General features: G+C 32.7%; 2 protein-coding genes across 3 annotated transcripts; both read right to left on the reverse strand.

The window, feature by feature from the left end:
* Window positions 1–564: 564 nt before the first annotated feature.
* On the reverse strand, window positions 565–15,718 carry LOC106074643 (eukaryotic translation initiation factor 3 subunit L-like). The gene is made up of 19 exons (XM_013235450.2): window positions 15,586–15,718; window positions 11,396–11,447; window positions 9,812–9,959; window positions 8,947–9,026; window positions 8,784–8,845; window positions 8,558–8,627; window positions 8,085–8,158; window positions 7,889–7,972; window positions 7,143–7,233; window positions 6,100–6,254; window positions 5,357–5,527; window positions 4,925–5,058; window positions 3,539–3,641; window positions 3,276–3,349; window positions 1,764–1,821; window positions 1,613–1,651; window positions 1,412–1,504; window positions 1,226–1,306; window positions 565–977 (listed from the first exon to the last, which is right to left on the reverse strand). Exons 1-19 carry the CDS (start codon window positions 15,619–15,621, stop codon window positions 951–953), a joined length of 1,632 nt encoding a protein of 543 aa, XP_013090904.1. The 5' UTR covers window positions 15,622–15,718; the 3' UTR covers window positions 565–950.
* Window positions 15,719–21,014: 5,296 nt separating this feature from the next.
* LOC129924776 (uncharacterized) lies at window positions 21,015–23,780 on the reverse strand. Of its 2 annotated transcripts, XM_056021534.1 has the most exons (7): window positions 23,639–23,780; window positions 23,024–23,214; window positions 22,796–22,895; window positions 22,529–22,668; window positions 22,181–22,434; window positions 21,823–22,003; window positions 21,015–21,233 (listed from the first exon to the last, which is right to left on the reverse strand). In XM_056021534.1, exons 2-7 carry the CDS (start codon window positions 23,211–23,213, stop codon window positions 21,124–21,126), a joined length of 975 nt encoding a protein of 324 aa, XP_055877509.1. In that variant the 5' UTR covers window position 23,214; window positions 23,639–23,780; the 3' UTR covers window positions 21,015–21,123. The 2 variants fall into 2 exon arrangements, with proteins under 2 accessions (XP_055877509.1, XP_055877507.1); XM_056021532.1 differs by lacking the exon at window positions 23,639–23,780 and having other exon boundaries at window positions 23,024–23,220.
* Window positions 23,781–26,384: the final 2,604 nt, after the last annotated feature.

Below are 26,384 nucleotides of genomic sequence, written 5' to 3' on the forward strand. Positions count from 1 at the left end.
ATGGCATCACATTCTCTATTCCCTTGTCCTGGATAGATTGAAACAAATGTTCAGTTAGAATCATTTTGTGCTACCACTTTTCGTTAAATGTTCCAGACAGTCATGATGAGTACATTCAGTTGGGATATTTGCAAAATGAATTACTGCTTGTAAACAGTTTGTGACAAAATCATTTGCTTAGTAATAGAAACACACTTGCAACGCTAAAAAGCCGTTTCTTTAAGTTTCATACACAAGTCATGGAATAATAAAAACTTTCTTTAAGTTTCATACACAAGTCATGGAATAATAAAAACTTTCTTTAAGTTTCATACACAAGTCATGGAATAATAAAAACTTTGTGTATGTGGAATTGAATTTAATCAAGTTTATAGTAACCTATGAGACACTTAATACAAGATGACTTTATATGCTATTTGCTCATTAAAACACTGAAGCTTTATAAAGAATGGGTTTATTATATTTACGTTTAATTCCTGCTTACAAAATATGAAGAAATATTTCCTCAAAGCAGAGCATTCAAAAGTGACCAAAAAACTAAAAGAACAACAAGTCAACAGCTGCTAATGTTAAACTTTGATAAGTCTGTTTTTAATTGAAGTTCCATGCACAGTCAGTTCAATAATAAACTATGAATAAAATCATTATGACAAAACACATGATTACTGAATGTTAAACATAATGCACACACAAAATAGCCCTCCATTCCTGTGATTCTCCAACCACTTTCTTCCACTTTGACCTCCATGTTGCTCAACAGACAAATCATATATAAGAGATTTACAGGTGGTAGTGGTAACTAATACCCAACACAAATAAAAAATAAAAATTCAAAGGAATGACAATTTACCTTAAGCCACAAATATCTAAAAATAAACCATTTAATTTAAAGTTACAATCACTTCAGATGATAATTAAACTCTTGAACATTGAAACAATCAAATGACCACTTAGGCTGACTTCAATGAGCGCATGATCTACAAGAGGGAAAATAAAAAATAAAAAAAAATAAAAAATTTTTTTTAAATATGTGTTGTTTTTTTTAAATACATTTTTAAACTGATAATAAATTATCAGTTAAAATAAGTCAAAGAAGATTATTTAACTCTTCCAAAAATCTTGATATGATCAGTAGAAGATTATATAAATATTGACAGAGCAGTCTAGAAAATTCATCATTAAGTCTACTAGTTTATAAAAAAAAAAGAAAAAAAAGCCACTTCACCTCATCAAACTTGTGAAACTGTCTGATAAAGAAATCACCATAACGTCTGGCTACCTTGGTGTCTGCTATATGGACCATAGTCTGAAAAGGATCAAGATTTTAAGTGCAACATAAATTTACATCTCATTCTATGGATATTACATGTAGCACTTTTGTTTTTCAATGTTTTTAAAAATAAATACAAACCTTGTCAATGTAAAAGTCTACTTCTGAAGCTGACTGGAACTCTCCTTCTAAACAACTGGGTCCTTTGGTCCATACAAGGTTCTTCATCTTGTGCTAAAATAAAAATGATGTCACAAAACAGTTCAACATTACTGACAAAAATAGACTTTATATTTACAAGTTCTAGTTAACTCTTATTTGGTGGATTTTTTGGGAAATTACCTTAAAGCACATAAGCTGAGTACAAAGTTCTTCTTCATTCTGATAAGAAAAAAAATATGTAAAAGGTTAAAGAGCATACAAAAAGGATTAAATAACTAACATTCTACACACTAGAGTATCTAGCATGCTGGTGTAATTATGCAATCATTACCATTTCCATAAAGGCAGCCAGTTTAGAAATTGGCATGGTGGTATACAACTTCAAGTAACTGAAAAAAAACAAAAAAACAATTAAAAATAAAACAACATGTTTGTAAAATGTTTTACATGTTTCGGATGTTCCTTCAGAGTTGAAGATAATTACTTCCTAGTCCAAACCTCCCGCAGGATGACAGGGGATGGGAACAGGCAGGGTTTGAACCCTGGACCATCGATAAATCTGAACGACAGTCCAGCGTGCAAACCGCACGACCAGGCAGCCATCCAATATGCTTAAATACTTAATAATTTAACAAGACTGCACCAACTACAACTTGAGGACACACATATTTGCTTATAATTTAACAAGATTATAACAACTAGAACTTGGCAAAGGGGACACACAGGCTTGCTTTTTTTAACTTTTAGTAATTCAGCCCAGAAAAAACAACAGCAACAATAAAAACACATTAATTTTTATGAACATTATACTCTCTAAATAAATACAATTTTCTTAGTATAGTTTATTATCTTCAGTAATTTAAATTATATTGAAATGAATATTTACTGTAATGTTTTACTTCTTTCAGTCTCTTCAAACTTAAACATATTGAAATGGTGGGTGGCAGTAACAAACTAATTACTGAATACTTTCAAAGTAAAGTGACAAATTACACAAGAATTATGGTATAATAAAGGTTATTGCTTACTGCATGAGACAATATAGAAAGAATACTGCTGGGCTAAATTATGTGGTTACTTTTAAAGGAAAAAAAAAACTTACAAATTTTTAGGCCTAGTTATTAAATGTTAATTCAACTTTGTTCACTAGAATAGTCTAACAAGTCTAAAACTAAAGTCATTGCTCTAGAGAAGTGACCTTATCAATGCTTAAATAAATCACTTGTCTAGATTATACATAAATCCAACTGGTGTTAATATTTTAAGTAGCAACAATAATAAAACCAACCTAGTGGTTAGGAAAAGGGAATAATGCCAAAGTTGAAACATACTTTAATAACTTTAGTTACCAAGTAGGACTGCTTTTGAATGATACTGAGAAAAGTGATCCTTATAAGCCCAACTAAAATTCTGAATTTTCAGCATGATTTATGAAAAACAAGGAAAAATTTACATTTCAGCTCTCCCAAAACTAGACAAGTTGATCTGTTGGATTACTTGAATAATGGCCAATTATTCCCAACCAAGTATAAGATAATGTAACTTTCCCCTCTTTGTTTCTTCCAATATAATTTCAATCATTTAAAAACTTGAGGAATGAAACTAATGAGGACAATTTTTTCTTTTGACAAAAGAATACTTTTTTTTTCTTCAAATTTCAATTGTTAGCTTCTGACCAATGATCTGCTTGGCCACTGAATTTTCTATAATGTGATCTGGGCATTGATCTTTCAGGGGAATTAAGCCTGCTGACATGCCAGTTGTGCAAAACTTATGTTGTGCAGAACAATTCAAAATTATGCCAAGTGGAAAAGCCTTTAACTTGAAATGAAACAAAATTTACCTCCTAATAGTAGGGATAAGAATCTGTTGCTCTACTTCTTCTTTAAAAACCAAAAGCTGCAGCTGGTATGGCTCCTGAATCAGATGGACAGACACAACATATATGAATGAAGATGTCAGGATTGAAAGTATTTTTGTTTCTATACAATTATGTTTAGCAACTAATTAAATATAAACTTTCAAGTTGTTGTTTTTTCTAAGCCAAGTTAAACAGACTATAATAAAATTAATTCTATAAAAAAATATAATTCAACAAGTGAGTACCTTAAACATAGTCACAGAGCCATCTGAATCATAGTTAGGTGGTACAGGAGATAAGAACTTGGGACAGGCAAAAGAAAATGATGTCTCAAACTCTTGTTTCTCACTAAGATTATAAAAAAAAAAAATTGTAAGACTAACAACATTTCTCATGCATCAAGTATAAAAATTGCAATTAATATAAGCAATGCTAAAGTTTTCAATTCTAAGGCAGGGTTGGGCAAACGTTTACTTAGGAAGGCAACATAGTGAATCTAAATTGCAAAATGGAAGCTGTGTATTTATAAATATAGATATATATATATATAAAATATTAAAATTAATGAAATTCTGAATAAAAACATTACAATTAAGTTCAAATTACAGTTGACAATAAAACTAAAATATTTTGTGTTCAGTGCCCCCGTCAGACTTGGTCAGTAAGAGCTTGAAGAGTTGGACAAGTTCAAATACCTAGGCAGCATCATAACAAATGTTGGGGGGATGCCAACCATGATGTAGCGCGCGGAATAGGAAAGGCAGGGAGCATTTTCCAAAGGCTGAAGTCTATTTGGACAAGTCAAGCCATTGGAGACAAAAATACACCTACTTGACACAATCATCATCCCAACAGCAACATATGCATGTGAGACATGGAAGACATATGCCAAAATTAAGAAAAGACTAAATGTAGCTCAACAAAGATGGCTAAGACGGATTTTAGTTATAGTGATCGGATCTCAAACAAGGAAATCCTATACTGAACTGGGAGTTGACCACTTGGTGAGGTTGTGACAGAACATTACATGAGGAAAGTGGGACATGTTCCACAACAAAATGAATTACTCATGCCAAGAGTTGCGATGACATGGAGGCATTTAAGAGGAAAGTGCTAATAGGGACGTCCTGTTATAACTTTGAGCCATACTTTCATGGAGGACTTCAGAGCAGTAGAAACCAGGTGGGAAGAGGCTTCAGATATTGCCAGTGACAGATCTTTGTGGAGACAGCTTGCCGCCCATTGCGCCGAATGGCGCTGGAGGATCTAAGTCTAAGTAAAATTGTTTTATAATTCATAATTATTACAAATATAAATTATTATAAAGTAATAATTCTGAAAAAGAAGGAATTCATTTGCCTATGATCTGACAATGTATACCAATGGACCATAACATACTCAATATTTAATGCAGCTTTAGAAAGACTTTCTTTCAGAATGACACTATGTAAGAGGTCAGCTAAAATACAAAACCATTGAAAACCTTCATTTAGAAGAATTTTCAGAACTACAGCAAGAATCTGAATCCAACAAATGATCACAAGGTGTACATGTCAAACCACTTAATAAACTGGCAGGCTAAATGTGGCCAGAGTTTGCCCATCCCTGGTCTAAGGTACCCCAGTGCTTACCCTTTCTGCATCCTGTTCATTTTGTCTTGATATTTCTCCCTGAGATGTGAGTGCACACTTTCATCAATTCTCATGGGGTAAAGAACCAGACATATTGACAACAAGGTGTACATTTTGTCATTCATTTTTGATATCTGAAGAAAAAAAAAAAAAAAAGTCAACATTTGGACAAAGATACAGACAAATATTTAAAAAACGTGAAAATAACATTTCTTATCTATGTATTTCTTTTTTACATGTGTGAAGTGTCAAATACAGATAACCAAATTGCCCACCATAAAACTTTGATTAGGTTTGGCACTGCGAGGCTTTGTAAGTTCTTTGTTTAGTTTCTCAGTGTAACAAACAATGATAGCAAAAAAATCACATTTCAGTCTGACAATAGCTCAAATACATTTTTTAATATAACTGCCTAATTATGAAATGGCTTACCTGATCATAAAGCTGTGTTTTGTTTTGGAACATGGTTTTAGTACGTTGTATGTACAAGAGGATAGTTGACAGAGTTCGAATGGCATCCTCATATCTCCTCATCATCATGTATGCAAAGCCTACATAATAGTATTTGGTTATCTGACAGGCTGGTACCTTTGAATAGAGGCTCTGCAGAATGGCATGAGAAGAAACTTATTAAGACTTCAACAATGTAGTCCACTATCAAACAACTTATTAACCATAATAAACTTATGAGAGTACAACAACCATGTTTGTATCTGTGTTGTTAACTAGTGTTCAACCATTACGATAGAAATTTTTAATGAGAGAATTATTTAAGCAGCATAATGGTACATTTTTCTTACTAACCCAAACAAATATCAAGTACCCAATGGAGCTCAAAAAGACTTAAGTGTATTTAAATACCTAAGTAAAAATATAATCTACATCAAGAAATTATGGGTAGCTATGAATTTTAATTTCTATTGTAGGCACCAAATAATTTTTTATCATCAATTGTTTGGTGTGTGCAAAACTTAAGCTTAATTGGGGGATCCAAAACAAATTAATGTAAAGGAAGTGATTACCAGACAAGTGTAAAAAATAAAATCTAGTGAAACCATATTTTTGTAAATATTTTGAAAAGATAACAAAATTCATGAAATGTTTTAGAAAAACAACAGAAGACAGTAAGTGCTCAAAATTTCACAGTATTATTTATTGTCTTCTGTAATACATACATTCTTATTGAAGTCAATGTTTTCCAGCACTTTGAGAGCCTGATAGTAGTCCCCAAGCAAAGAGTGCAGCCTCAAAAGTCCAACAAGACTGTAGTAACCCAACATTTTGTACAGTGAGTTTCTGCCAAACTCTCCAGCAACACTATCAGGATCACCTGCAAGGGGTGGGGGACAAAAAAGACTTCTCAGTCTAGACAAACAACATAACATTCAAAACTATTACATAGTATCTCCACCTATTTTGGGTAAGCAGTTTTTTTAAACATTGTTTTGTTAATTTTTTTTTCTTTTTCAAAGTTTAACGAGCTTATTCAAAACATCAGTCAAAAAAATTTTCATTCAGGACTAAGTGCTAAAAGTATTTGAAACAGTAACAGTTAATACAATTTCCAAGATCTAATACCATGGGTACTTAATTAATAGCACATTTCTTTGAAAATACTGAACACTAAGTACCATATTTTTACGCTTATAACACTAACAATGTTATACAAGTTTTTACAAACAAATGGCAGCTGTGCAGGATATATACAATTTATTGTTCTCATAAACATAGCTTAATGGAAACTATTGACACACCTGTGGGTCTTTATACCTCCTATAGTTCACTTTACACTGGAAAGCTTTATGAACCTTTCATAGGCTGAAGTGGCAGAGAATCTTTCATGTACCATTAATCAATTGTGACAAGTAAATAAACAACTAAATGAATTTGCCAATACAGGTAATGTTGAAATGTATAGACTGAAATATATCTGCAAACACCAGTCTCACTTATGTCAATGTCCTTGCTATAGTAAACCTAACCCTAAACTTGTATCATATTCTATTTATTTTACCAAAAGCGAATCATATGTTGGCAGAAGCAATTGGGTCATAGATAGACTCTTCACATGTGGGGTATATAAGAGTGCTGGTTGCATGATTTTGTTTTTTCTTATTTTGTGATTTTTGCAGGCTATATGTGCGAAAATATGGTAAGGTAGCAGTAACAATAATGCAAAAGGACTATTGAGCATTTATGGACTGAACTATTCGCTTACCTCCACTGGTGTAGACTTCAAGCTGTTTGTTAATATTTGATTTCTCTACAAGAGAGTGGAGAACATTGAGTACACTGTGTACGTTCCAAATCTGAAATCAAGTTTGACAAACTATCAATAAAGCTGTGCCCAAACCACAACAAACTATCAATACAGCTGTGCCCAAACCACAACAAACTATCAATACAGCTGTGTCCAAACCACAATAAACTATCAATACAGCTGTGCCCAAACCACAACAAACTATCAATACAGCTGTGCCCAAACCACAACAAACTATCAATACAGCTGTGCCCAAACCACAACAAACTATCAATACAGCTGTGTCCAAACCACAATAAACTATCAATACAGCTGTGCCCAAACCACAATACATAAAGCTTGTCTAGGTGAATCAAAGCACCAACTGGGTTAAAAAAAAATGTGTGATATGATAAGAATTTCTAACTTGATATACTGTAATATACAAATGTCTTAATGGAATGGTGGTTGTAAATTTCAAAAGACAAATAGTGTATTGATAATGTATTACATGTTTGTTTTTTTTCAAAATTATTAATGCTTCTACATTACATATTAAGCATGAAAGGAAAACTGGAACTATTGGCCACTATATTAAAGATCATTGTAGTTCGTGATCTGATTGCTCAGTAAGGTAAAACACAATATAAACAAAAATATCAGTTTTAATGCTTTTTAAAAGTAGCATTGGCAAGCTAAAAGACAATGATCAAATGAGAACGAACCTTTGGATTGGACTTTAGAAGCTCAATCTCATCCTCAGTTGTTTTGTTGGCTATTTTATGACGAAAAATGCTGAACGCTTGAAACTGAAATTTATTTTGAAAAAAATGTTATTTTAATTTTTTTTTTGCATAACAGGAATAAAAATAAAAGAAAATGTTAGGACCATTAAAACTATGTTTTTAATAACATGTTAACCTGATAGATAAACTCATCAATTATGTCCCATAGCCACTGGTCTGGCAATTCAAGATTCACAGGGCCCTCAGCATCTGTTCACAATAAATACAAAACAAAATATTTAACAAATTATAAACAAAAATTGCAAATACTTTTGCATGTCAATGTTATAACATCACCACAAAAAATAATAATATAATGATCTTCTATACATTATACAAGTTCTATCCCAAACGAAGCGATTGTTTCATTCTATGCCATCAATACAGTCAAATAAATACAAAATATATGATTAAAACTAATAAACTGAGAAGCAATAGCAATGTTTCAAGGTTACTTTAAGAGCAAGTCAATTAGAAATTTGCTCCTTCGTTTGCCTTGAATTACTGTAGCAATTAAAGGAATTAAAAAGAGAAGAGTCACTCTATTTAATGAAAGAAAATATAATTGCAGATTATATCAGATTGTAAATAGTAAAATGCAAAACATACTCAGTATGTAGTTGAACAGAGCACAATAGTTATAATAAGATTCAAATCTCTGTGCCAGACTTGGTCCTCCCTGACAAATAGAAAACAAAACAAAATGACACTCACTCAGTACAGCTATATAAAATGGAATTTGAAAACACAGTAGAAGAAGTTGAAGTTTTAACTTTTACTCTGAATAATACAAATTAAATTAAATTTTTTATTTTTAAATCAAAAGCCTACTCACAGATACTCTTGCATAGACATGTCGATAGTACAATTCCTTGTACAAAATTATAAATCGTTTATCTGTTCAAACAAAAAAAAACAAACAGTAATAACCAAATTAATGTCAAAATTTAAAGCACATATTTATTTTAAAACTGTTTTGAAAATACAAGCTACTATACCATGATTGACAATGGGAGAGACTACGTCTGCTTCCGGCCAGGCTGAGTTTTTAAAAAACCTTTCTGTCAGTTTGTTAAATCTGAAAACAAATGAATGAAATCATTATTATAAAATAAACAGTTTAGTAAAATACGAGTTATAAATAAATACTTCGCTTGACTATGACCAAGAGTTTGAGAGAACCAGAAGCTCACTACAGCGACCAAAATGGAGGTCTACAAGGCATGCGTTCTGAGTATGTTATTGTATGGCAGTGAGTCATGGACTACCTTGGGAAAGCAAGAGAGAATACACGCATTCCACTTGCGCTACCTCCAAAGGATCTTGAAAATCACATGGCAAGAGAGAATGTGCAATACTGAGATCCTTGCACTAACGGGCCTTCCCAGCATCTTTACAGTCCTCACACAACACAGCCTGCGCTAGCTCTGACATGTACGCTGGATGGAGGACAATCACATCCCCAAAATAATTATCTAAGGGCAACTCGCATCTGGCTCAAGAAAAACTATTGGCCCTACCTCTATTACCTGAAAGTAATAAATCAGGACCTTATTACAGTGAACTTCTATACAGACCATTGGGAAGACATAGCCCTAGACCACACTAGTTAGAGAAACGGTAACCAAGAAAGCTATGGACAGTGAAAAAACATGGGCCTCAGCTCTGAGAAAAAAAGCGTGCCATACAAAAAATGGCTGGCTCCTCTACTACCAAAGCAAAAGTCACCTTAACATGAGATATAATGACGAGAGTGTCTCTCCAAAATAGGGCTCCAAAGTCACATCAAAAATGTTTGAGATGAACCATAGTTGTTCTACGACTGAAGGAGGCCAACTATATATAAATAAAAAACCAACTTACCCATTGTCATAGGATCTTTCAATCTCAGCCAATTCTTTTGTGTTGATACATTTTTGAAAGTGAATCAAGAAATTCTTGATCACCTCGGGAACAATGTAACTATGGGTAGTATAATGTCGTTCATACTCTATATCCTGGCGAGGGTCACCTATTTAAAAAAAAAGTATTTGTACCTAAAAATGTTTCAATCTTAGTTAAAGTATATTTTACTACAACCATGTCATTTCCAAATGGAAATGATATTACAAAGTGTACTAATATTTAAAAAAACCTAAAGATGTTTTCTATTTCAACACACTGACAGTTAAATGTATTCAGTATTTGCATCTTAAGAATTTTAGCAGTTCTATCTCAGTGCTGAAAAAAAAAGCAGAATACTAATTTGTGGGAGATGTATGAGAAGTTGCATACAGTTGAATGGCCAAACATTAGAAGAAGTTGACTCATTTATCATCAGCTTCCCAGTCAAATTAAAACTGTATTTTTAGCTAGTGGTCTCTGTACTTCTAAATATGATTGTGAAAGATGGGCACTGAAACCTGAGATTGAAAGAAGAATTGAGAGTAAATGCTACAGAAAAATGTTGGGTACCAGAAAAAGAAGAAAAATGAGTATGTACTTCTAACAGCTGAGCTGGTTTGGTCATGTTGTAAGACTTCGGTCATGTAAGACATGACTCACTGTCAAAACTCATTCTTCAGTGTACAGTGGAAGGAGCATGAAGAAAACGTCGTCCTAAGAAAAGATGGCTGGATAACATTTATATAAAATAATGGACCAGCCTCTCTCTTGATATCCTTCTTAGATCAGCTGCTGACCATGAAAAGTGGAGAGATTTGGTTTTGCTGTCACAGCACCCTACAACAAAAGTCAAGGGACAGATTGAGATTTCATCAGGAGACTTGCTACATGCCATAATCCCACACAATTAGGAAAACTTTAATATTTTCTTTTTTTCTGGCTAATTAATAATACTAAGGACTTACAACTTTCAGAAGTTTATAAACTGACTGGATATCTAGTTATTGTATTGATTTTCCATTTATCACTACAAACTCTATTTATTTAATAATTCTAATTAACATAACAGAAATATTGCAATCTGAGACACTACAGCCACACCTATACAAATTCAGTATTATCTAAACAATAGATAACATTACAAGAACTATGTTAGTTTTAAGGTGTGCATGTGTGTTTTTTTTTCTAAATTAAAAATGATAAATCAAATTAGCTCATTTGATTAAAAAAATATCATGTGTTTCAAAACGTCCAGCCAATAAATATCACCAAAATCTGTGCTTTAATATGGCTGTCTATTATCAAGCCAATGTATAAAAGTTGCTATTTTTCAATATTTAGCGATGTTAAGGCAAAAGAATAAAATAAATAAATTAAACTATAGTTTGCAGACATAAAATGTTTAAAGGCTCTTATTACCTTATTAAATAGCTTTAAGAGGGGTAGGGTTTTAAAATAGTATTTTCTTTAACTTTCAATGTAGGTTTAGAAAATGTAACAAAAACAAAACAAAACATTTTGCATATAATCAAAATGAAACAGGAAAAAAAAGTATAATTTTACCAGTATGTGACATATCATAGTCTTGATAGGAGCCATAATATCCTGGAACATACTGAAAGCACAAGTTGTATTTACTTAAAAGATTTCACAAGTGAAATAAAAAAAGAAAAATTGCATCACATTCTAACAGTTACACAGCCAGATTGCTACGTGAACTTAAGGAATACACCAATGCCATGGGGGTCAATTTCCACAAGCTTTATTGTATGGTGATGTAATAGAGGGCAAGAGAGGCATACTTAGCAATGTGTTTAAGTGGTGCTGGCCACACAAGACATCAAGTGGTGAGAGGAATCAAACTTTACCCCAGTAATGTATCAAGATTCAAGTTCCTATTCTCTTAAAGTAAAAACTCTCTACAGTACAAATTGTACATACATAAAAACAATATATATAATATAAAAACTACTTGTATTTGAATTGAAATGTAAACTTAAGGTTAGGCATCTAGACTATTCTAGACATATAGAATTATATTCCAGATCTAGATTCTAGTATTGTAATTTTATAAGTTAACACTTAAAAAATCTCTAAAATAAACTTAAACATTAATTGTATTAATTATAACATTCATAAAATTTTTTAACATTTTACAATGAAAAGTCAATAGAAATAGATAGCAATATAAAAACAATGTCAATACTATTATTATGACAATACAATTTTGATATTTATATAGATTCTAGATCTGGATTAAATTTAATTACTTAGACTTAAAATTAAAATTTAAATCAGTGTCACAAGAATGATTCCAAAGATCTAAATTCTCTAAATATAAATTAAAATTATTAATTCTAACTAATCTAAGTCTAAGTACTCTAAGACTAAGACAAGATGAAGATCTAAATTGTTAGTCTAGTATACTCTACTAAAGTCTACTAGATAGTAAGTAGATATAGATCATATAATATATATATAGATAGATTATAGATTTCTAAATCTAGATCTACAGTAAGCTCTTTAAGTTTAAAGCAGACATGCCTACCCCCCAAGACCCAGAATGTGGAACACTCAGGTTGAAAATGTGGAATTTTGGGCCCCAATGTGGAACATAAACACGTTTATGTTTGTCAGCCATACTGTACGCACTATAAATAAAACTTCAATTATATTACTTTAACAACAATACTAGTTTGCTTCTTATAAATAGAGATGTAAATAGTATTTATATAATTAAAAGTAAGAAAACCTTTAATTCATAATTATGTCCTTTGTTTTGAAATCAATAGTTCTAACTCCTATAACTATATGATGAATTCTAAAAAAAAATTATTCTAATGACCAAGACTCAAATGTTACTATCTATTTTTTATTTGTTACTACTAGATCTACATCTAAATCTAATGACTAGATCTAGATTATTCTAGATCTACTTGATTATCTATCCTTTCTAGGGCTCTACTCTAGTCACTCTAGATGTCTCTAGTTGTAGATCTAAAATAATTTAAGAGTCTACTAGTCTAGGCCTACATCTAATAAGTCCTCTAAGTCTAAGAACACAGATTATAATAATTATATTATAGATCTAGATCTAAATATTTATGTCTAGATCTATGGACTTATTGAGAACTAAATTGATTACATAATGATACTTAAAAATCTAGAGATCTATCAGCTTCTAAGTCTATTCTATTTAGTATTTCTAGATAGATCTAGAATCTAGATTTAGTATCAAGTATCATCTAGTCTAGTTATCTAGTATTATGATTATCTAGTGCTAGACCTAGAAACTAATTTAGACTATGGAATATAGATTAAGTAGATATATAGCCTTATTTAGGCCTTAGCCTTACACTTTACAGTGTCTAAGTTAATTAATTACATTTAGGTCTAGACTCTAGAATAAAGTATTTAAAAAATAATCATTTTTCTTAGATTACTTAGAAACCTAAGAAACCAGTTGTCTGAGTTGAGTTAGTGTTAGAATACTAGAATAGATCTAGACTCTAGACCTAGTGACAATCTGGTCTAGCTAGACTAAGACTAGTACTACTAGATCTACTACTTACTTACTAGTAGTACTAGTTATCTAGACTAGACTAGTACTAGTAGTAAAAAGTAGTAGTAAGTAGTCTAGTAGACTAGTCTAGAGTTAGAGCCATTGTGACGGTGACTCATTCAGTCATTGTCTGATTTGTCATTGTCGGGAAAAGAAAGGGATTTGAATGGAACATTTGGATGATTTGGGCAATTTGGCTTATTAATTACTTATTAGTACTTGCGGTCCGCACTTACTAGATTCTAAGAATTCCTCTAGTATCTAGATTCTATACCTAGACTACTAGATCTATGTCTAGATTCTAGATCTATGTCTAGAATCTAGATCTAGCTCAACCATATCTAGAATCTAATATCTTCGTAAATTACGGGTCTGGAAGGAGATGAAAAGTAAACAATAAACACAGACCTATATATATTTTATTTTGCATTCAGTATTTTCATTTCGCACTATTAATAAATAATGAAAAATCGGCGATTTTTTTTTTTTTGTGTGTGTCGGAATTCAGACTTGGCGGAACAAAAAATCGTGAATGTGGAACGGCGGAACATGTGAGCTTTTTTGATGCTTTTGCGGGACGGTCCAGCATAATGCGGGACTGTAGGCATGTCTGTTAAAGGGAAACTCAGATGGTTTTGACGATTTTTGATATAATATGTGTTTTGATTTACAGATAATGAATATATTCTTTTTTTTAAATTTGCAATAATAACTTAGTAATTGATGTTTTTCCGACGTAATTTTCCTGCGCACCCAAAACAGTCAGACTTTCACCGGGTTTCTATGTGACGTCACAAAGGTGTTTTAATCTATTGACTTGTTGTATAACAGGAGACCATACAGCAAAGTTTACATTCTCGCAAAAGAAATATATCTTTGTCTATGCAGTTAGATCAAGGATCTTGTAAGCAAAGAAAAAATGCGTATTAAAAGTAGATTTACATGCTTGACTAATCACGGCAGTGTGTATTTTCTCGCCAGACCACTCAACACACAACAAACACTATCGCTTGGTTTTCTTGTCATGACCGACTACACGTAGTCTCGACTAGCCTTGCACTGATAGAAACACGATCTATTAACTTCTTGGGATAGGGAGAGGCTTAGATGAAAATGTTACTTTTTTTTTCTCGAGTTGGTTATCCTAATGCTTTTGGATCTATCTATAAAATCTATACATGTTTATATATATAACTGTATCATAGCTCTGGACTAGGTCATCATTAAGCCTAACAGCTACTGTAAGAATGAAGCGATACGATTGGTTAAATCAAGTTTCTCTTTCAGCATTGTTTAGGGAAGTGACGCATGAAATAACTTAAAACAAAATCTCAAGGAATCCCGTTTTTTTTTTTAGATGTCAAGAATATACTGACTAATTTATTAAATATAAAATTTTCTAAGCATTTAAAAAAAAAAAGATATTTAATATTTACTGTTACAACTTTTTACGCAGAATTTAAATATGTCAATAACTTAAATTTGAAAAACTATCGGAGTTTCCCTTTAAGGCTCTTATTAACTCTTATATTTGGGACACCCCATCAAATTCTTCTCAAGAGAGAGAGAGAGAGTTTTATAACATAGTGGCAGTGGTGTTCAGCGATGGTGCTTAGTGTCCAATGAAGTGGAAAGCACAAAAACTGCGTTCAGTGTAGGGGAATGAAGTATAACCCAATTTATTTCAAAATAAAATCTTGACTATGAGTGTATCATGTATGAGTGTGGTAGTTGGTACAAACTACAATTAATTTGAATTAAATTTTAGATCAATTATTTAATATTTTAATTCTGCTTATTATAATTTACTTTCATTTTTTTTTAAGTTAAACCTTCACAAATAAAAAAATAAAATAAAAATTTGACCTAGTTCCCGAAAGTCGGTGTTCAGGTATAAGAATCTACGATAGATCTTGATTATTTTAAATCTAGAATTTATAAATAAAATATAGATCTAGTCTAGATCTACTATCTATCATGATCTAGCCGGTTATCGAAATTAGGTGATCATTCGTTGATAATAAATATGACATCTGGATCTGTGGATCTAGTCTGTTCAAAATTTAACGTTTTGGTGGTACTTAGACTTTGGAAAAGAAAACGTATATCGTATTTAGAACTGCAACAGTTAGATCTACATATGTAGATTTATATAGTAATAATCATTTGAACAAAAACAGAATAAAGTTACCTCTGGTTCTATGTCACTTGCCCACGCCCCAGACATGTTGTTTTCTGGCTGTCAATATCGGCCAAAAAAAATCCTACTTTTTGTTTTCGGGGGGGGGGGGGGATAATTCCGTGTTCTATCACTAGATTGTGACTAGAGTCTAGATCTAGATCTATATATATTATAGATCCAGTAGAGTCACTATTACGGAACAGTTTGCAGCTACTTTTAGTTTTCAATTTTTTGCTCCGTAATGGTTAGACCTATGGAAAAACTAAAATTATCTAGGTATTGCCCATCCATTTTCCGATAAAAATAGACGCATTGTTTAGTTTTTCAACAGATATTTAAATTTTACATTCAAATCGACTGACATATGGTCAGTCACAATTACGGAACAGGATTTTTAAAGAAGTCACAATTGCGGAACACGGTAAAAATGTCGAAACAAAGCCTATAATAGATCTCATGGGCGTAGCCAGGGGGGGGGGGTTCTTGGGGTTCAACCCCCCCCGAAATGAAATTCCCCCCCCCTGGGGGGGGGGGGAGTCGGAATTTAGTGACTGATTTTTTGCTTTGATTTTGTTTATTTTAGGGGAGATTTTAATACTAATCCATCACTTGCCCTAGCACAACCAAAGGGGTTTTGAGTTTAAAAACCCCTACCAGGGGGGTTCGAGTTTAAAAACCCTCTACCAGGGGGGTTCGAGTTTAAAAACCCCTACCAGGGGGATTCGAGTTTAAAACCCCTACCAGAGCGGTTCGAGTTTAAAAACTCCTACTAGGGGTTTTGAGTTTAAAACCCCCTACCTGGGGTTTTTGCAGTTAACTCCCCCTCTTCTATAAAACAAAACAAACAAAAAATGCAAACGAAAATCCCCTAATTCCAAGAGCACAGTTAAGGAAGATTTTGATTTTAAAACCCCGTCTAAAATTTACGATATAAATATAATATAAAAAAAAGCTAATTACGCACTCAAAATGTTATGAGCGTAGCTAAATGGGTTTTGACTCAGTTTTGAGTTTAAAAAATACCTCTTTAATAATAAAAAAAAAAAAGCAAATTATACACTAAAAATGTTATGAGTGTAGCCTATGGGGTTTTGAGTTTAAACTCCCCTCCAGTAGAGTTTGAAGCTAAAAAGTACCTCTTCAATATAAATAAAAGAAAATTACTCACTCTAAAATCTATGAGCGTAGTCAAAGGGGTTTTTGAGTTAAACCCCCAGCCATCTTCAGTGTAAGAAAAAAAGTAAATTACGCACTCAAAATGCTATGAGCGATGCCGAAAAGGGGTTTTGAGTTTAAACCCCCATTCAGAACGGTTTGGTGCTAAAAAATACCTCTTCAATATAAAAAAAGCAAATTACACACTAAAATTATTTGAGCGTAGCCAAGCCAATCGGGGGTTTTGAGTTTCTTCTACAGATGCCTTTTTTTTTAAAGTTTAAAACCCCTCCAGATGGTTTTGAGTCTAAGATCCCCTTACAGAGCATTTTGAGGTGGAAAACCCCCAACAGAAGATTTTGACGATAAAACTTCTCTTTTCGATATAAAATTCAAAGCAAACTACAGTCACTTAATTCCAATTGAGCGTATTCAAGAGAGGTTACACATTTTTACCAGTGGCAGGGCTCCATTAATAAACTGCAGTGAATAGTCATCTACCGAAATCGAAAAACACTAAATGTAGCTCAACAAAGATGGCTAAGACAGATTTTAGGAGTCAGTTATAGAGATCGGATCTAAATCAAGGAAATCCTATGCCGAACTGGGAGTCGACCCCTTAGTAAGATTGTGAGAGAACGACGCATGAGGTTTGCGGGACATGTTCTCCGACAAAATGAATTACGCATAAGAAGAGTTGCAATGATATCCTAGTACAACTTGACGCCACTCATTCATGGAGGTCCTCATGGTAGGTGGGAAGAGGCTTCAAACATTACCAGTGACAGATTTTTATGGAAACTGCTTGATGGCAAATGCTCCGAACGGCGTGGGAGGGTCTAAGTCAGTAAGAATAGCACATTAGGTTTTTGAAATAAAACTTTTTAATAGCATTAAAATGGACTGTAGATACCTCAGAATATGCATTTTGTTGGCTTTCAATACCAGAAATAGTGATTGGCGGCGGGGCTTCGCCCCGCGCTGGGGAGCTCCTGGCGCTCCCCCAGACCCCCTTGCTATTAGTGGCGGGGAGTCCACAATTTTATGGAAACAGCTTGATGGCAAATGCGCCGAACGACGAGGGAGGGCCTAAGTCAGTAAGAATAGCACATTAGGTTTTTGAAATAGAACTTTTTAATAGCAGGAAAATGCACTGTAGATACCTCAGAATATGCATTTTGTTGGTTTTCAATATCAGAAATAGTGCTTTGCGGCGGGGCTTCGCCCCGCGCTGGGGAGCTCCTAGCGCTCCCCCAGACCCTTTTGCTGGTAATGTCGGGGAATCTACAATTTTTTCACTAACTCATGGAAGAACCTATTCTAGGGCACAATAAACGTCTTCCGAAAGAATGAAGGGTCAGAATGTAATAAAGATTATGTACACACACACACACACACATAAATACATATAATTTGTTTTTCGCGGGGGGGGGGGGGTCGAGGGGCCCAAACCCCCCCCCCCCCCCGAAAAACAATCCTGGCTACGCCCATGATAGATCTAGATCAAGATATAGATCTATAGTCTATAATCTACATATAAATCTAGATCTGTATAGATAGATCAACACAACACGAACATCATAATTTAGATTTTAAATTAAATGAAATTTTTACAAATTTAATTTTTAAAAATCTGTGATGGGAATTTTCATGAAATTTACTGAAAATGAAATGCTGAAATTTCGTTGGACTCGTCATTTCCGTAAAAAATAAATAAATCAGACTATATAGAGTCTATGGGAAAGGACCAATGGCGAACGCTTTTGTGCCAGTTTTTAGTTTACAATTTATAACTCCGCAAAGGTTAAACATATTAAAAAAATGAAAACATCTGCGGAATCCTCAGCTATTGGGCGATAAAACTAAATTTGACTCTTTTTTCCAAATCAGCTATTAAATTTATAATTCAAGTCAACTTACGGTAGGGGTCGGGCCTAATCAGCGAACGCAATTTTCGCGGGAGTCATAATGAGCGAAAGGCCGTAAAAAATAGCGAAATAGCATGTTAAAATATAGGAAATTAGGCATTAGGCCTAATTTTTTTTTCACTTTTCTTGTGCTCCACATCTCCTTTCTCTGCTTGGAACTGATGTCTATATATAGCCTACGAAACTTGCGATCAAATATTTTTAAAAGAAAGAAACTACAAAATTCAATCTCGCCTCCTCCCTATATCCCTATAGGACAATAGGCTAGTCCACGTCGTTTTACTCTCCATTTAATAAACTCTTGTTACTGCGACTATTTTTTTTTAAGAACACATGTTCAGTGCACTTAATCACCATCAACTCGATCTCTCCCCCCCCCCACACACATACACACACGCGCGCTGATTGACCCAAAGGCAGATCCCGAATGCGATGAATTGATGATGTATGGGAGGCAGATCTACAACAGCTTGCGTTTGGGGCATGGAGACGAAAGGCTCAGGAGAGATCTTGTAATTTTATACATGTATATTATATGATAATTCTTATATTTATTTCTAAGTATATAGTTCGCATTTTTTCCCGCTCCTGAGATCGAATATTTTCTCCTGGAAAACTCTTGGAAATCTCCTGAAATCCTTATATCAGAATGGTGGGGGAACCCTGTGAAAATGAATTCTGATCTTTTAAACATTTATACACATATTAATATCATTAATTAGTAACAAGAGGTTAACCAGCCAGTTAAAAAAAGGAGGACGGCAAAACAGAGGTCACCCTCCCCCACCCCCGTATAAGCTGTATAGGCCTAAGCGCTGTTAAGATCAATTGAAGCGTCATTTCACCCTCACTGCCACAGAGGAAAGTAACTGCCAGCATATGACATCTGAGAGACTGTTGGAGAGCTGCGAGTCAAATATTTTAGACGGAAAGAAAATGCGGGAAAATATGCTGGTCGTAGTCATGTGAAACACGTAATGCACTCATATCCTTATAAACATGCCCATTACGGCCCAGTATCAGTTTTAATTAGGGTTATCCCCCTTTGCTCTAAATAGCCCAAATCGTGCCCTAATGGGCGCGCATACCGTTTGCACATTGGCGTCATTAGGTCCCCATAAGGGACCAATACGGGCAACCCTAATCGTGCCAATATCGGTCCAGAATGGGTAAACCCACTTCCGGATTCATTGGGGATTTCCAGAATCGCGCCCTAATCAAGCCCATACTAGCCCCAATGGTTTAGTAACTGAGATTTTCATTGGGGTTTAATTATGGGAAAACGTTAATTATACCGTTATGACCCCGTTACTAGCCCCAATGGTTTAGTAACTGAAATATTTATTAGGACTCAATTAGGGATAACCCTTACTATGCCAATGTCGTTCCGATACTGGACCCAATGGTTTAGTAAATGAAATATTCATTAAGGCTCCATTGGGGATAACCCTTATTGGGCCCATTTCATGCCGATGCTGGCCCTAATGGTTTAGTAATTGAAATATTTATTAGGGCTCAATTGGGGATAACCCTTATTGTGCCATTATTGGTATTAGACCCTATGGTTTAGTTAGGGATAAACTTTGATGCTTTACTGCACTTATAACACTTGTTCCATACTTTTAATTATTAAATAGTAATTAAAATTAAGGTTTTATTAGGTGTCCTGATGCACATTTATAAAACATACAATGTAGTGTTAATTTTTTTTTTTATATATTTTCTAAACACAGGTTGAATTGATGTATTTCACACTCATACCAAGTATAAAAATGAAATAAAAAATAAAATATAATTCATTTTAAGGATTTATTTATTATTAAAAATGATGACGCCAGAATCAGATAAAACTTGTTATAAAATTTGAACTTAATAAAGCTAATACAAAATTTAATTAAACAGTGAAAAAAAAAATTTAAATGTATGTGAGACACAAAAATAACTGTAAAATAGACAAAAAAAATGTAATGTTAAAAGTTATGTCTCATTTAAGAAAAACTACTATTTTCATCAAACTATTAAATTAGAAATTTTGACTGAGATTTAAAAAAAAAAATACAGGAGAAAAAAAAACTTTGGACACAAACAAAAATGGTATTTAATATAATAAAATAGAAATAAACCTATATCAGTGTGCTTAATGAACATAACCTCTAATTTAAGACAATAAAAATAAAGTTTAAAAAAAAGCTTTAAAGCTTACAATCATCAAGGATACAATAAAATATAAATGTACAAAAAAAAAAGAAAGAAAATCTAAAATTTTAATAACTGAATAAAAAAAATGTTTTGCACAAAAATAAAAATATTTATACATATAAAAAAGTAATAATTATTTTTACAAAACAGAAAGTAAAAATTTAAAAAATTAATTTAATTATAAAAGTTGAAAAAAGTCATTTAAAAAATTAGGCTAGGAGCAGAAAACGAATGTTGTAACCATACATATTTATTAAACACTAATTTAATAATTGTCTAGAATGTGGGCTGTGGCTAATTTCAATGAAACAGAAGAAGTTGAGGCTGTACCCATTGCCTGGCTGTCGCCATGCCAGACCATCTCTCCAACAGCATCTGAAAAAAAAAAAAGATTAGGATAATATTTTTTTTTGCATATATACATTTACTCACAAAAAGGAATTTACAAGGAAATTTAAAGCTAAAGCGTCAATAAATCTAATAATATAATATAGTAATCTAAAGAAGTTAAATTTTATTTGACAAAATTGGTCACACCCTAGAAAAAATACCTACAACAGAGCTAGACAGGCCTTGCAGTGGAACAACTAGGGAACAAGACATAGAGGAAGACCAAAAAGAACATGGTGACGCAGTATACAAGATAAAGCCGATAGGACAGGAAAGAGCCTTTAAAAAAACTAGCAAGAGACAATCAAGAGTGGTGTGTTTTTACTGAGGCCCTATGTTCCACAAGGAACTCAAGATGATGATTCCACCCAGAGAATGTCATCAGCTATTTTATGTGGAGAAAATGACATTTAATTTCTACCACTAATGAGATACAGGTATTAACTTTACAAATAAAATGTTTAAATTGTAAACTAAAATAATATTTATGTTGAAAATAAACAAAAAATTCTTTACAAGTGTCATCACATTTTCAAATAAACTGACAAAATAAAGGACAGTATATTACACTGACCTGCAATTACTAAACAAAGTTGGCAATGTTGAAATCCTCTTCTAGCCACTCCATTCCCTTTCCAGCCTGGTTTACCAGCCCAATTGAATTGACATTGCAGTGTTGTTGTCATCATATAGTCCAATATTTTTTTAATGGTATGCTTTAAATGTATGCCACCAAAATGTGACAATTTTGCTATCTGCAAAAGCATTTTTTAAACCAGTTATTTAAAAAAAACAAAAAAAAAACAGTACATTCAACTAGCATTTATGAATATGTAAACTAACCAACTACAAAATTTTTTCAAAGTTATACAAAAAGGCTATCAGTTTAGTTCATTAGCATTTATAAATAGACAATCAAATGATTTACCTACCAAAAACTTTCTATATATATCATCAGACAACTTTTCTTCATGAATGTCAAATTCTTCCAGGCTAGAAAGGGGCAGGTTCACATCAAAACTTTCTTCCGCTGGTGGAGGTTGTAGTGATGCTATCACCCTCGCCTGCTGTGCAATTACATCTTTGAGTTGCTGGACAGTGTCAGCTAACCCAACCACTTGTTGAGAGAGTGATATCACCTGGTGCTTAACCTCTACCAGGGTTTTTAAGATATTGATTGTTGATTCTGAAAAAGAAAATACATTTTAAAAATAAGAAATGAAGTTCTAACACCTCAACTATAACATAAATTCATTAAATGATAAAAAAAAACAACTAACCATTTTCAAGTCTCGATTCGCCTGACGCTAAATCTTTGGGAACCTTTGGTGGTACCGGTAGTTGTGTGACAGCTTTCTCAGCCATTTTTTTGAATGGCTGAATTTCTTCCTCTGAACTTGAGAAAGTCCTCTTTTTTGTCCTGGAACAAATTGAATACATACATTTACACACACGAATATATAAAATATATTGGCTATATAAAACAAAATTACTGCAAATAATTTTTAAAAAAATTAAAATGTCATACAACTTGAAAAAAAACTTACATACGTGCTCCTCTGCCTAAGGGTAGAAGAGAAATATCCTCATTTAAGTCGGAGGTCTCCTGTGCCAAAATGGACCCTTTTTTGGCTTCCTCAAAGTTTTCTGAAAAAAAAATTCACCTTTAAGATCTAACAAACATCAATGCTAGAATATTGAGTAATTAAAAACTATAGATTTAATTTCTTTGATATAAAATGTGTTCCTTAGTTAAAACACGTTTAAATAATTACCATAGCGTCTAAGGATCCTAACTTGATAGGTAAGCCATGTTTTGTCAGCTGGCTGCTGCTCTTTCATGCATTTCAAAACCTTTGTAGCCTTGAAAGGTGGCCATGACACAATGGTCTGGCATGGTGACAGCCAGACAATGGGTACAGCCTCAACTTCTTCAGTTTCATTGAAAATAGCCACAGCCCACATTCTAGACAATAATTAAATTAGTGTTTAATAATATGTATAGTTACAACATACATTTTCTGCTCCTAGCTTAATTTATTTCTACATAAAATGTAAATATTCTATATATACATCTTAAGAAATATTAGATTATATTATAATATTGATTTTTACTTTATTGTACCCACATAACCCATAAAATTCAGTTTACAAATTTATTAGTTAAAATACCTATGTGTAATTATTTTTTATGTCTAGAATTTATTAGCAACCCAGAGAAGAATTATTTAAGTTACATATTTTGACTGTCAAAAACTTAAAAAATTACATTAATTTCCTTCTGAAGCATATTGTAGGTGTTTTTAAGACTAACAATTTAGCCAAGAAGTATGAATTTATTTCTTTAATGAAACTTTTACTATTAGTATTATAGATCTATAACGGCCTACCAGATCAGACATGATTGACATGATGCTGATTCTATTTGCACAAAGTGTGCCTTAACGGAAAAACTACATGTTTATTTTGATATGGTAGTCTTACATATTTGCAAGTTATGGATTCTGCACTAGCTATATTAAGATGTTTGTCAACATCAGAAACAACCAAAATATCCAATAGAGAAGATTCTAATGGATATAAGAAAAAACTTTTACAGCTTGAAAAAAATTGATAAATTACATATACTTTATTTGCATGTAAAATTATATTTTTTATTAATACAACTTTTTTTTCAATCTGTACACAAGAGTCAGCTAAACCTATACCAATCAAAATATTATTGATAGTTGCTTGTTTAAACTGAGAACAGGAAACACACATCTCTCCAGCAACTAATGGGCCATTAGAATGTTCCTTTTTAAGACCAAATTTCTGATGCAAACTAGGGGTTTCAAATTTAGGAAAATGTGGCATATGCTTTAATTCCAACAATCTAGTAACTAACTGAGAAAGTGGGAAACTTGGTTTTCTAATTAATCGTTTTAACCTGCCAAAAAAGTTTTCAAATGGAAAGGCGGAAAAATTATCTAGTGAACCAAAACGCTTTACATCTTCTGGTAAATGAATAACAGCATGCATATTATAAACAACTGATGATGGACCATAAAGATTAGAAGAATGACTGATAAATGATACTAAAAGTTGTTGAGCATAATCAGCATATTTCTGACAGAGCGATGGACTTACTAGAATATGTATTGCTGAAGAAAATAATAAAAAATTGTGCACAACTTCTTCTGATAAAGAATTTACAACAATAACAGGTCCAGTATACAATAAAAACAATCTTAACTCAGTTGCCTTCCACCTATCTAATTCTACCAAGGACCTTGGCTTTCGCGAAAATTCTTTTGGTATATATAAGGTACAAAAGACAATAATGATGCATCTATTGCACATTTTATCTGACGCCCTATTCGAACATTAAGTGGCCCTTTTGTCCAGTATGAAAGCAATTTTTTCATAATACCAAGACATATCAAATGCATGTAATCTAATGGAAAAGCTGAAACCATACCTAATCCTAAAGAAGAAAGAATAGAATCACCCCTATGATGCTCTTCATCAAGCTTTTCATCAAACATAACATCATTTCTGAGGGATGCTTTTAAATCAGGAAAGGTCATCCTACCTTCCATGTATGTACCCTCTGTAATACATTTGTCACAACCAGAGTAACCATTGTGAGATTTAACACATTTAACAAAAGAGCGAGCAGGAGTGTCACAAATAAAGTTTTTTTATTGTAACATTTAAATGGTGCCCATTAAAATTTAAACCATCTTTTGATAAAACTATCATTTAATCTACAAATTCTTTTAAAAACTCATTAACATCAGTTGGTTTTTGATTCCCAGAAAATACACCTATGACAAATGGCTCTGTATATGGAGCATTAGACTGCAAAATCAAACCTAAAATTGGCCACAACTGCAAAGAATTACTCTTAAACAATGGCAAACCATCAATATTTATTTGGAGATAAACTGTATTTGAAGCCATTAGTTCAGGATTTTCTTTTAAAAGCTGATTTAGGCCATAGCTAACACCAAAGTGATAATAAAGCCCACCTGTTTTTTCTTTTATGCCTTCTACTACTTTTGTACCCAGCAAGGTACGAGGATCTATAGGTAAGTCAAAATGGGTAAACCTTCTCAAAACCAAAAGCAAGTCTTTTAAAGCATTGTGAGTTATTTGATTATTTAACGCCCACATTTTGAGGACTAATTTAAAATCATCATTACAATCTGAATCATCTTCTGACTCCGATGAATTATAAATAGAATCAAAATCAATCATAGACCCATTTTCATTGCTTTCGCAAAAACTAAAAGAAATATTCTCAGGATCATCACTATCTAAACTAGGCATATTTGCAGAAACATTTCTTGCATTATTGTCATTTGATTCAAATGAAAAATTTAAATCTATCAAAGGTGCTATATCAGGAGATTGTGATTGGTCATCAACTATGTCTATGTTATTAGGAATAATAGGAATGACAGACTCTGGTGATAAATTAGACCTATAATTTGGTTGAACATAATTCTGGACAGTTCGATTTTGTCTAACTTGTAATAGAGAGTCAACTTCTGTCTGGATTTTTCGACGTTTAGTCCAATAGGAGCAGTTTGTTTTACTTTTTTTAGTGAGCATTTTAGAAGTTTAAGTCTAGACAATTTTTATTTTATTTATGTTAGTGAAAATTTTTGAGTAGCCTAGCTCTTTAACTTAAAGTGGTATTACCAAAAAAAAAAAAAAAAAAACCAAACAAACTAGAACTAGATGATAGATCTAATCTAGTTTCAATCTATAGAATATTCTATATTATTCTATATTAAAGAGTCTAGAACTAGAACTATAACCTATATTATAATTTAAATCTACATCTAGACATTTCAAGAACTGAGTGACTAGATTAACTCAATCAAGATCTTGAATCTAGATCTAGAATAATCTAGATATATAATAGGCTCTAGATCAGTGATTCCCAAAGTGGTCTATATAGACCCCCTGGGGTCTACGAAGACTTCCAAGGGGTCTACGAAAGTGAAAAAGTAAATTGGGGGTCTATGAGCTATCCATGGGGGTCTATGACTTTAATTTTCACACCCCATTAATGTAACTATTTCAAACACTTATAAATGATTTGTACCTTAGTTATATATATTTAATGTATTATCGTAAATTCAA

This window comes from Biomphalaria glabrata, chromosome 2 (genome assembly GCF_947242115.1).
Source record: "Biomphalaria glabrata chromosome 2, xgBioGlab47.1, whole genome shotgun sequence".
In the NCBI taxonomy this organism is placed as follows: Eukaryota; Metazoa; Mollusca; class Gastropoda; family Planorbidae; genus Biomphalaria; species Biomphalaria glabrata.